This window comes from Colossoma macropomum, unplaced genomic scaffold (assembly GCF_904425465.1).
Source record: "Colossoma macropomum unplaced genomic scaffold, Colossoma_macropomum, whole genome shotgun sequence".
Lineage (NCBI taxonomy): Eukaryota > Metazoa > Chordata > Actinopteri > Characiformes > Serrasalmidae > Colossoma > Colossoma macropomum.
In genome coordinates, this window is record NW_023494793.1 from 45,494,118 (window position 1) to 45,506,215 (window position 12,098).

The 12,098-nt window shown below is 40.2% G+C and overlaps 1 protein-coding gene across 1 annotated transcript in view; it reads left to right on the forward strand.

Moving 5' to 3' along the window:
- Positions 1–31: 31 nt before the first annotated feature.
- jak3 (Janus kinase 3 (a protein tyrosine kinase, leukocyte)) overlaps positions 32–12,098 on the forward strand; it is a 39,816-nt gene continuing 27,749 nt past the window's right edge. Inside the window, exons 1-2 of the mRNA XM_036579674.1 lie at positions 32–242; positions 9,491–9,683. Of these exons, the coding sequence (XP_036435567.1) occupies positions 9,491–9,683 (193 nt within the window). The 5' untranslated portion in view covers positions 32–242. The remainder of the gene's footprint in view (positions 243–9,490; positions 9,684–12,098) is intronic.

The window sequence follows — 12,098 nt, forward strand, 5'->3', positions numbered from 1 at the left end:
AGGGAAGTGCACTTTTCTGGTGGAAGTTATTTGATAGACCGTCACGGCTGAAGCGCAGAGAGAGAAGATATGAAATGCCATTTCATGAAAAGGAGGCACTGAGATGTTGGTGTGGTTTTGGCTAAGCCCGGAAACCAGTCTGATCTCAAACTTCCCCCCTCAGAGTGCTACCTACACGAACACAGCGTCGACTTCATGTTAACTTAAGGAAAACATAAACTCTTCCATCGCGGTGACCAAAGGTAAACATCTGGATTTTAGCTTCTTCTTATATAGTGTAAGGCTATACAGTATATAATGGGAATGTTCAGTTTCAGGTACTCATAAAAACCATGAGAAGAAGAGTCAGGCAACATGTGGCTGATAACATTGCTGTTTTGGTTGATGTATATATGGTGTATAATGGAGTAACACTAGCATGATTGTATGTATGTAATCCATGAATTACTTAGTTATAGCCAATTTGTCTGTGGGAGCCACATTAGGAACAAGCTGTAAGTGTCATCGATTTGTTGTTTGGATGTGTCTACACCTGGTGAGAATATATGTGTGTATGTATATATATATATATATATATATATATATATATATATATATACACACATATATGCGTGTGTGTTATTACATATAGGCCTCAAAATAACTTAGACAAAGTGCACACAGAGAGATTATGGCCTCCGGTCAAGGCCTACTTAGACAAGCTAACATTTACATATTTAATTACTATGCAAGTAATTGAGGTATATGAACATATTAGATATATATTATTTTATATACAATAAAAAAAATGGGATCTTGAGTATGAGATACTGTCACACCAACAACTAAAACAACCAGACACTCACACTTCCTTCATCTCGAGCTTTTCGAAAGCGTGTGTACATCATGTACTCAACATGTTCTCAGCAAATTACAACTTTTACTTTGATATAATCTTTGTATTTATGAGTTGTTTGTAGCTGTGTGTGTTAAAAAAATGACAACACCAGACTTGGGGAAAGCACCTCAGGCTGTACAGGCCTCCGGAAAGTCCAGATCAGGGAATGAAACCACTGTTAGCGCTTCGTTTACAAGAAATAAAAAAAAATTACACACTTTACAGTCATGTCTACAATACATCAAAGAATAATGGGTAACAATGTTGATTAATGTAATGTGATAAGTGATGGTGTAGTATGATGGTGTAGTGGTGTATATATATATATATATATATATATATATATATATATTTCAAAAAAGGGGGGATGCTGTGCAAAATAAAAATGAAATGCAATGATGTGCAAATCATTTAAACCCAATATTTAATTGAAAATAGTATAAAGAGAACACATCAAACATTAAAACAAAAATTTCATTGATTTTTGAAAAATATATATGCACATTTTGAATTTGATGCCTACAACACGTTCCAAAAAAGTTCAGATGGAGGAAACAAAAGGCTGGTAAAGTTGTGTTGTTATAAAAAAAACACCTGGTGGTTAATTGGGAACAGGTCAATAACATGATTAGGTATAAAAGAGCATCTCAGAGAGGCGGAGTCTTTCAGAAGTAAAGATGAGGAGGGGTTCACCACTCTGTGAAAGACTGCACGATGAAATAGTGCAACAATTCAAGAATAATGTTTCTCAACGTAAAATAGCAAAGAACTTCTGCTTTTCATCATCTACGGTACATAATAACATTAAAAGATTCAGAGAATCTGGAGAAAAAAAAACTGTATTTGCTGGCCGTGATCTTTGGGCCCTCAGGCAGCACTGCATTAAAAACAGACATGATTCTGTAGTGGAAATCACTGCATGGGCTCAGAAATACTTCTGAAAACCACTGTCTGTGAAAACAGTTCATCACTGCATCCACAAATGCAAGTTAAAACTCTAAAACATAAAAGAGAAACCAAATATAAACAGGATCCAGAAATGCTGCCACCTTCTCTGGGCCTGAGCTCATTTAAAATGGACTGAGAGGAAGTGGAAAAGTGTCCTGTGGTCTGTCGAATCAACATTTGAAATTCTTTTTGGAAATCATGAACACTGTGTCCTCCGGGCTAAAGACCACTCAACTTGTTATCAGTGCACAGTTCAAAAGCCAGTATTCATGATGGTGTAGGGGGGCACATGGCTAAACTGATCTGCCTGCAGTCCAGATCTGTCACCACTGATAAAATTTGGCGCATTATGAAATGAAAAATATGACAAATGAGCCCCTAAACTATTGAGCAGCTGAAATCCTGTATCAAACAAGAACAGGAAAACATTTAAACTACAGCAGTGTCTCCTCCCAAACACTTACAGAGTGCTGTTAAAGAAGAGGTGATGAAACACAGTGGTAAACAGGCCCCCGTCCCAACTTTATTGGAACATGTTGTTGGCATCAAATTCAAAATGGTCATATATTTTTCAAAAAACAATAAAATTTCTCACTTTCAACATTTGATATGTTGTCTTTGTAGTATTTTCCTTTAAAAATAGGGTTTTTAATTTTTGTTTTAATGTAGTTCTGTATATATATATATATATATATATATACATACATACATACATACATACATACATCATCTAAACCGCTCATCCTTCTGGGTCGCGGTGGGGTGCTGGAGCCTATCCCAGCTGTCACTGGGTGGAAGGCAGGATACACCCTGGACAGGTCGCCAGTCCATCGCAGGGTATATATATAAATATATAGTGGCATGGTGGCGCAGTGGGTGGCACTTTCGCCTCACAGCAAGAATGGCCTGGGTTCGATTCCCGGCTGGGTGACCAGGGTCATTTCTGTGTGGAGTTTGCCTGTTCTCCCCGTGTCTGCGTGGGTTTCCTCCGGGTACTCCGGTTTCCTCCCACAGTCCAAAGTCATGCAGTCAGGCTGATTGGACATGCTGAATTGCCCCTAGGTGTGACTGTGTGTGTGAACGTGTATGTCTGTCTGTCTGCCCTGCGATGGACTGGCGACCTGTCCAGGGTGTATCCTGCCTTCTGTCCAATGACAGCTGGGATAGGCTCCAGCACCCCACCGCGACCCAGAAGGATAAGCGGTTTAGATGATGGATATATATATATATATTCGTGGTGGGGAGAAAAATCGATTCTTAGATGCATCGCGATGCGGACGTGGATGATTCTGAATCGATGCACAAATGTCAAAAATCGATTATCTAATATTTAATTGATAACAAAATGTTGATGGAACACAAAAGGCGGAACTTTGCAAAGTGCGGACATGCAGCGCCCGGACAGTCTGTGGCGGCACACTACATTAAAAGCTAGTGCAGGGGTCGCAACCAAAAAGTCAATATGGGTCAATTTGTCCTTTCAACAAAAATCAAACCACCTTAGGAGCCACAGCATTTTGAGTCCAATTTACCATCTTGGCTGTACATCTGTCTCCGTGTGTGCTAATGTACTAGTATAGGCTAAAAAACATGATATATAGAAAACGCAGACTCACTTTTGCTCTACTCTTAGTTTTAGCTCAGCTGTAGCCGCTTTTCTTGCATCACCAGCTGGAAACTTTTCACGTCTCTCAATGTTGTACTTTTTATAAGGCTGAAGTCGCTTCTCATTCGAATTTTCCCGTTCCACCTTAAATGGTGCCTGAGGCGCCAGAACCAGTTAAGGTGGAACGGGAGAATTCGAATGAGAAGCTGGCGAACGAGAATCTGACTTCAGCTTCACCTGTTTTTTTAGTGTTTCAGTTTCTAGTTGCAGATTAAACGTATCCGGAAAACAGCTGGAGTGACTATAAATGTAAATAAGTCATTCGTCTCCAAATTATCGATGTTCGTCTTAAATCTCTCTCTTGTCTTTTCGTTAGCTACTAGCTAGGTGAACTAGCAGTTATGGGCTGCATTAATTTCAGCGTTTAAGATTATTTATTGTTAATCTGTGTTGAACGATCAGCAGAGCTTTATTTTACTGTAAACGAGGATTATTTTATTTTCACCTACAAATCTGATTCAGCTGTGGAGCCGCAGGTTGCCGACCCCTGCCAACCAGAGTGCCATCAAGCAAGCGATGTCAGAGCTTCCACCAAACTCGGAAAGGACGAAGCGAACTCTGTCGCAACTTTTATTACCAAGGATTTGCGTCCGTTCTCAGTCTTTGAGAAACAGGGCTTTCGCGCTATGTTGCACACTTTAGAGCCGAGATTCAGTGACCCGTCTCGAAGATATTTTACTGACCCCCCCCCTCCCAAAACTGCAGTTATAGCTAGAATCACTGAGGAAAAAACGGGTAGAATAGCTGTAATCTGCTGCATGGACATCCATTGCCACAGGATCTTATTTCACCATAGCGGCGCATTTTATTGCAGGTGAGTGGCAGCAGCACCTCATGTGTGCCAAACAGCAATGAATGAGAGCCTTCCAGTTGCACCTGGCATATTGCTTATATATATTATATATATATATATATAGGTACTAAACCACAACCGCTAACAAGATGTTTCAAAACAAGGTCACGTTCCATATTTAGCTGAAATGAAAAGTTCCCCGTGAGTCTTACACATTGGTAATGTATGTGAGAGTGTAGAAATGCAGTTATTTATGACCGCCAGGCAATATTAATGTCCAAATTTGAATGATTTAAAATCAGATTTCGAATTAATGGGGCATTTCGGCCCTGACCAGTGTTACTAACTCCTCCTAGACAGTGTTTTTGGCAGGGCTGTTAATCTGGTACTCTAAGAGCACCATTCTTAAAAATAATCAGAGTTTATTTTTGTTTTAGAATACAGTAATCCAGAGTGTGATGCAATATTGTGCAACATCATGGTGAAATTAAAGACAAGATTGTAGCTCAGTACTTGGAGAAGGATTTCACAGCAGCCTAGGGAGAGTATGGAAAGTAAATACACCCTTTTGTCTTCCAATAGACGTCTTAGAAATAATAAATTATTATTATTATTATTAAAAAATAAATTAGATTTAATAGGTTCAGTCACTTGTGATACTTAATCAAAGAGACCGTTTAGATAAGTACACGCGTAGTAAAACCTACACCTGTAGTGCAGTAGGGAGTTTAGTGGAATTTGGTGATGGTGTCAAGTGCATTGTTGTGATTTGTAAGATGTTTTTGTTTGTTTGTGAAAGTCACCAAGAACCCTGAAGAACACTTTCACCATGCAAAGAACCCTGTAATCATTTATAAGCTTCTTTGAGTGCTCATGGTTCTCTAAAGAACCATTTTCTTTGCTAAAAGAACCCTTGAAGAACCATCTTTTTTGAGAGTGTAGGACAGGAGGGTTCATCCTCAAGAAAACTGTAGGGACTCCAGGTCTGAGCTGGATTTCTCAATGGAAAAATGAATAGGATTTTCCAAAATTGCTGCTGTTTCACTTTGATTAACAAAATGCTTCGATAGGATTTATTTTACGGAAATCTTTCCACTGAATGTCATTTGATCCACTGAATTTTGAGGTCATTAAAGAGCCGGAATATTAATTTTACTCCGTGCTGGTTGACACGGCTGTGCATTAGATCAACATCATTAGACAGTCAAGTACACAAGAATACCCCAAACAAACCAGCTGCTTAGACAACAGTAGAGTACATTAGGAGTACATTTAAAAAAAGATGGTTCTTCAAGGCGAGGCAGGTTTATTTATATAGTACCTTTCAAACACTGCTGTCAATCAAAGTGCTTTACAAATGAAAGTTGTCTAGGGGTTCTTTAGGGGTTCTACACAGAGTCATGAACACTGAAAGAACAATTTGCATGCTGAAATGGTTCTTTGCATGGTGAAATGTTCTTCAGACTGATGGTGAGTGTGTCGTATATGGTTCTATACGGCACCAAAAAGGGTTCTGCATACAATAGATAGTTTACCAATGGACTATAGGTGTCCTACAGGTAACTAGTGGTCTCTAATGATAACCTTTGAAGCCATCTCCCATTACAAAAACAAAACCTTCAAGTTTTAATCCTAATGGTCCAAAGCGGTCTGTTTTCAGCAGAGCTCGCTGTTATGATTTTTTAGATCTGTGATTAAAGGTCTTCATATACTGATGTGACAGTTTGCTGAATTTCTTTGCCTAATTTTTTGGAGATTTCATATATTTAGTGTTATTTAGTGTTGAACACTCGGCTGAATGTGTTGTTGAACAGCTTGGTTTACTGGTTTCTGATGGGTTCAGTTGTGCTGTTTATCTCCAGGCTGACGTGTTTAATGATGATAATACACTGCAAAAATGAGTGAAACGATCTTAAATCCAGTCGATATATCTAATATTTCCCATTTTGAGATGGTTGTGCTCTTATTATAAGATTATCCAGCTCATTTCTGACATTTCTGACAAAACATTTGCTTGTTTTAGGTCGTTTTATTGAGTAAAATTATCTCACTATGTTGGCAGATAATTGTGCTTGTTGTAAGAAATGAGCTTGAAACCAGCAAAACTATCTGCCAGTATTGTGAGATACTTTTAAATGTCTAGAAATAAGTTAAATAATCTTAAATTAAGCTTACATCAATCTCAACAGGAGAAATATTAGACTTATTGACTTTATTTCATATAATTTTACTTGACAATACACCTTTTTTGCAGTGTATGTGCTGTTTAGCTGCTTTGTCATGTGTTTTTGTTTGACTGGCTCGTAAGTTACATACAAGCACTAATGTAGCTTTAGTGTGCATCATTAAAATGGAGGAACTTGCATAAATATCAAAATCAAATTTAGGCCAGTTATGACGGAAGTGTTTGCTTACATACAGCTGCCTTATTTATTTTGGGTGTGACATTGTATGAACAGACCAAGGCAGCAGAGTCTGGTATGAGACTGGGTCACTGTATTTGGGCATATTCACACCAATTTTTACAGACAAAAGAACCAAGTTAAGTTTAAAAATTAAAAATTAGGCTGATCTATCAGAGTTCTGTTGTCATGGTTGCTGCCAGGGATTGAAGTACCCCCTGGTATTCAGGGGTCCCATGTTGTCTGTCTGCTAACTCTCTCTCCATAGCGGCGCTGATGCTTCAGTGTCAGTAAATGTCTGTTTGATCAGCTGTTCTCCTGTAAAGTCTCTGTTCTAGTGCGGTTCTGCGCTCTTCCTCACAGTAACTGAGATTTTCCTCATCTCCTCTTCTGTAGAGTCTCTGTTCTAGTGCGGTTCTGCGCTCTTCCTCACAGTAACTGAGATTTTCCTCATCTCCTCTTCTGTAGAGTCTCTGTTCTAGTGCGGTTCTGCGCTCTTCCTCACAGTAACTGAGATCTTCCTCGTCTCCTCTTCTGTAGAGTCTCTGTTCTAGTGCGGTTCTGCGCTCTTCCTCACACTAACTGAGATCCTCCTCGTCTCCTCTTCTGTAGAGTCTCTGTTCTAGTGCGGTTCTGCGCTCTTCCTCACAGTAACTGAGATCTTCCTCGTCTCCTCTTCTGTAGAGTCTCTGTTCTAGTGCGGTTCTGCGCTCTTCCTCACAGTAACTGAGATCTTCCTCGTCTCCTCTTCTGTAGAGTCTCTGTTCTAGTGCGGTTCTGCGCTCTTCCTCACAGTAACTGAGATCTTCCTCGTCTCCTCTTCTGTAAAGTCTCTGTTCTAGTGCGGTTCTGCGCTCTTCCTCACACTAACTGAGATCTTCCTCGTCTCCTCTTCTGTCTTCAGTGTGAGAAATGAGGAACAGTCACTCTTCACTCCAAACTCTTGGGAAACTGGGCGAGTTTTCAGATTTACAGATCTGCTGCAGCTCATTGTAAAGTTTTTCAGAGGAATCCAGGCAGAGTTACAGTTTCTAGACTATGAAGGACCGACTGGGTGAACCAGTCAGCTACAGCGCCACCCTGAGGCAGAGCAGTGCTGCAGCTCTAGTTAGTTAAGAACACCAGAGACAGAAGCTGATTGTGGGGGAAGCAGATAAACAATGAGCGTCACTGAATCTGGATTTGAGTGTTTCTTTTTCCCCATAACAAACAGTATAATATCATCATAATTTTCAGGGATTCCCAGAATGTTGATTTTGAGACAATCAGGGGTTTCCAGACCCCCAGGAACCCTTGTATTTTGCATTTGGTTGTACATCAAGATGCTGGGGTGGCTTGTAGCAGAGCACAACTTACATTATTTACACAGTGATTAAAACCGCTGATGCTAAAGAAAATATATGGGAGGCCACAGCTGAAAACTGGGAATGACAGTGAATAAGTTACAGTGACTGTATGAAGCCTTTTTACTGTATACAGGTGCCTCCCAGTCTATTCATGCCCAGGAAGAACTGCAAACTATTAGCTTCCCTCACTAATAAACGCTCTTTTCAAATAGAATGAGCAAAAGGCAGAAACAGAGCTTTGAATCCCCCCCACTGACAAATGGAACTGGGCCATTCTCCATTTGGAGTGGGACTTCAGGTGGATACATTTTTAAAAAGTCTGTTTCTTTCATCCCAAAACTAAATAATCTTAATGTGTCAATTAACATCTCCTATTATCATAATGCAAAAAGGAGAGCTTAATTCAAACATATTCTACAGTCACTGCGTATGAATATGGTGTAACACCAGTGACGGTGACTCCAGTGACATTCTGGGTAAAACAGAGGATTTTGTAAATTGGCCAACTCATTGTTGGTCAGGTGACCTTCTGCAATTGTTTAAAATCAGTAATAAAAATTATATTTTGGCATTATTTTGACCAAATTTTAATTACCCAGCCATTACAGCATAAAATACCAGTGACACATAGAAGTTATGAGCTGCCTGATAAACAAAATTATTAGTAAATTAGTGAAATATAGTGAGCGAGTGTGACTCGCCTTCTCGTCTGCCTTGAGATGCTTCCTCTCTGATGAGCCTCGACCCAAAGAAGCAGATTAATAGAGCTGAAAATACTGTTAAAATGTAGAATAAGAGTCCTAATAACACCAGAGACCAAAAAAATCTCTGAGAGAAATGAATTTTTAAAATAAAATACATATTTTTTAAATGTAGTACAACGTTAACAATACAAAAAGTAAACATGAATGTGTTTTATACAAAACAGTGTTTTACATAAATATTGTTTTATATTAAAAATGGTTTCTCAAATGTTGAAAATTGGTTTTGTGTCGAGCTGTTTTACAGATGCAGAGCGACTATGAAACAGGATAAAAAGAGAAAAATCAGAGAATCATAAGGGAAAAGTTATTTAATCTCAGGTCAACTGTGTAAATGTACTGACTTCTGGAGCTGTGCCTGATATTTTAAGCATCTTTTTAAGCCCTGAAACCTGTGTGACACGGTTTTCCCTCCAAATGGAGAACGAACCAAATACCTTTGGAATCACTCGTATACAGCTTCAGCTCCTGTATGAGGTGGTCTTGTATGATTCTTGGTGAAAATAGGCCTGAATAACGGCACTGCCCTCCTGCTCACTTGACAAAACCACGCCACTCCACTGGCCCATACATGAGCTTTTAGACATTAAAGGGTTAAAGGCACAAGGGTGATGACTGTTTCAAGACCCAAAGTGAAATCTGAGTTAAAATTGTTCAAATTTGGGAAAAATAAAAGTCTTTTCTGTTTGTGCTGCAGATGGACGTGAGTGAGGAGGAGACGATGCCGCTCGTGAGCCACGAACGAGCAGGAAGTCACAAGTCCAGCTGCGACTCGGCCGTGACTGTTCGGCTGTACTACAGTCCGACGGCCAATGGCGAGAGCACGCTGTCCATCCCCGCTGGTCACGTGACTGCCGAGAGCATCTGCATCCTCGCGGCCAAAAACAGCGGTAAAGAAAACACCCTTCATTTTAAACAGCCTATTTTCCCAAAGGGTTACATTAACTTTCATTACAAGTGGGGGATGTTTTTCCTTCTCCTGTGAAGTTACCATTATTTTGGAGATACGAGGCACACACGTTTCCTCTTACTCCAAATTTAGTCGATCAGCAAAAGACTTTTACATTTACAGCATTTAGCAGATGCTCTTATCCAGAGACTTACAAAAAGTGCTTTGTCTACCTAGAGAAAGTGTCCCATGCAGTACATTTCAGTAAGTGCAGTATAATACATTACAATAAAGACTTAACTCAGCGTCACTTAAGTGCTGTATAAAGAGACGGTCTTCAGTCTCCGTTTGAAGACCACGAGAGACTCCAGTGGGAGTTCGTTCCACCACCTGGGCTCCAGGACAGAGAACAGTCTTATCTTCCACGTGTCTTGAAGGATGGCGGGTAAAGCCGAGCTGGACTTGAAGCTCGAAGGGTTTTGAGTTTTGACCATTGCTGTCAGACGGAGAGGGGCTGGTCCGTTTTTGGCTTTGTAGGCATCAGGGTTTTAAATCTGATGCAGCTACAGGAAGTCAGTGAAGGGAGCGCAGCAGTGGAGTGACGTGACTGAAGACTCATTCTGGATGAGCTGCAGAGGCTCGATGGCCCACATAGGAAGACCAGCCAGGAGCGAGTTGCAGTAGTTGAGTCTGGAGATGAGAAGAGACTGAACGAGCACCTGGATGGCCTCTTGAGTTAGGCAGGGTCGAATCCTCCAGATGTTGTACAGGAGAAACCTGCATGACCGAGTTAGGTTCATGATGTGAGCTGTGAACGATAACTGGCCATCCAGAATCACAGCAAGACTTCTTGCATCTTCATACAGAACAATCAGAGAGTTCTCGAATGAGATGTTGTATTTGCATGTTTAGCTTTAGTTTTAAAGTGATGCTACACAGCGAAAGTTAACAGTACAGGCCAACATACTGTGTCCTAAACCTCTTCTACAAGTCTGTGCCACCTTAACAAGGACCTGGATGTGGTTTAAGCAAGGCAAGCGATGCTTTGGGGATGAATTCAAAGAGAAGATTTAGGTGACTATTGACTTCTAGAGATTGTTAGCAACATTAGTCTTGTTGCTCCAGCTTCAGAAGGGAAATTTGGACACCAAACATCTTAGCTGATCAATCACATCTGATGTAAGAGGAGAACTGTGTGCATGTGATTCTTCACCAATGCATTCCTTTAAAACACTTAAAAGATTACTTAACAGTTTCTGTAATTACATATTCAATAATACCTTGCATGAATATTACAAACTATATATCAAATGGTATTGTTTAGATGTTTCGTACAAAGCATCTTCAGGAATTCTATGAACAAGAAGTGAATAAAATGATAATCAATAAACTGTAAATGTATTATTACATACATTTTTGTGTATGTACAATAGCTGGACTATTCCTTCAGTGTTTATTGTTGTTGACTTAACACAAAAGCTTCTTACAGGCGTACAGCTGTTTCAACACTCCTCCTCATCTGTATGTTACATCATGATGCGTCATTCTCAGCTTTGATCCTTTTGATCTCAGAAACATGAAGCTCACTGATGAGAACTGATGAGAACCACACTAATTTATCTTCCAATCAAACTAACTGCTTTACTACATACAGGAATCAGCCAGCCTACACACACTGTTTAGCACAAACCAGTAATGACTGGCTACAACATTTAGTTGTGGTTAGTGGGAACATTCAGTCTAGCATTTCCAAACCTTTCTGTGCCCTTTTTATGCTCATGTTGTGCACAACAAAAATTATATATATATATATATCAAACCCTGTATTTTCTAACTAATGCAATACATCTAAACTGCTCCAGGGCCAGATGAGTTCAGGATTACAGATCATAAACAGCCTTGAACCAATCAGGGACAGCCTGCTGACCAATCAGGGACAGCTTTCTGACTTATCATGGGCACCTTTCGGCCAATCACAGACACCTTCTAACCTGCTGACCAATCAGGGATGCCTTCTGATCAATCAGGGACAGCCTTCTGACCAATCGGAGTGCCATCTGACCAATCAGAGTGCCTTCTGATCAAAAACAGCCTGCTGATCAAGAAGGGATGCTTTTTGGCCAATCAGGGATGGATTTTGACCAATCAGTGATAGCCTGCTGACCAATCAGGGATGCCTTCTGACCAATCAACGACAGTCTGCTGACCAAAAAGGGATGCCTTCTGACCATTTAGGACCAGTCTACTGACCAATCAAGGATGCCCTCTGACCAATCACAGATGCCTTCTGACCAATCAGGGACACTATCTGACAAATCAGGGACAGCCTTCTGACAAATCAGGGACAGCTCTCTGACCAATCAGGGACACTATCTGACCAATCAGGGACAGCCTTCTGACCAATCAGGGACAGGTC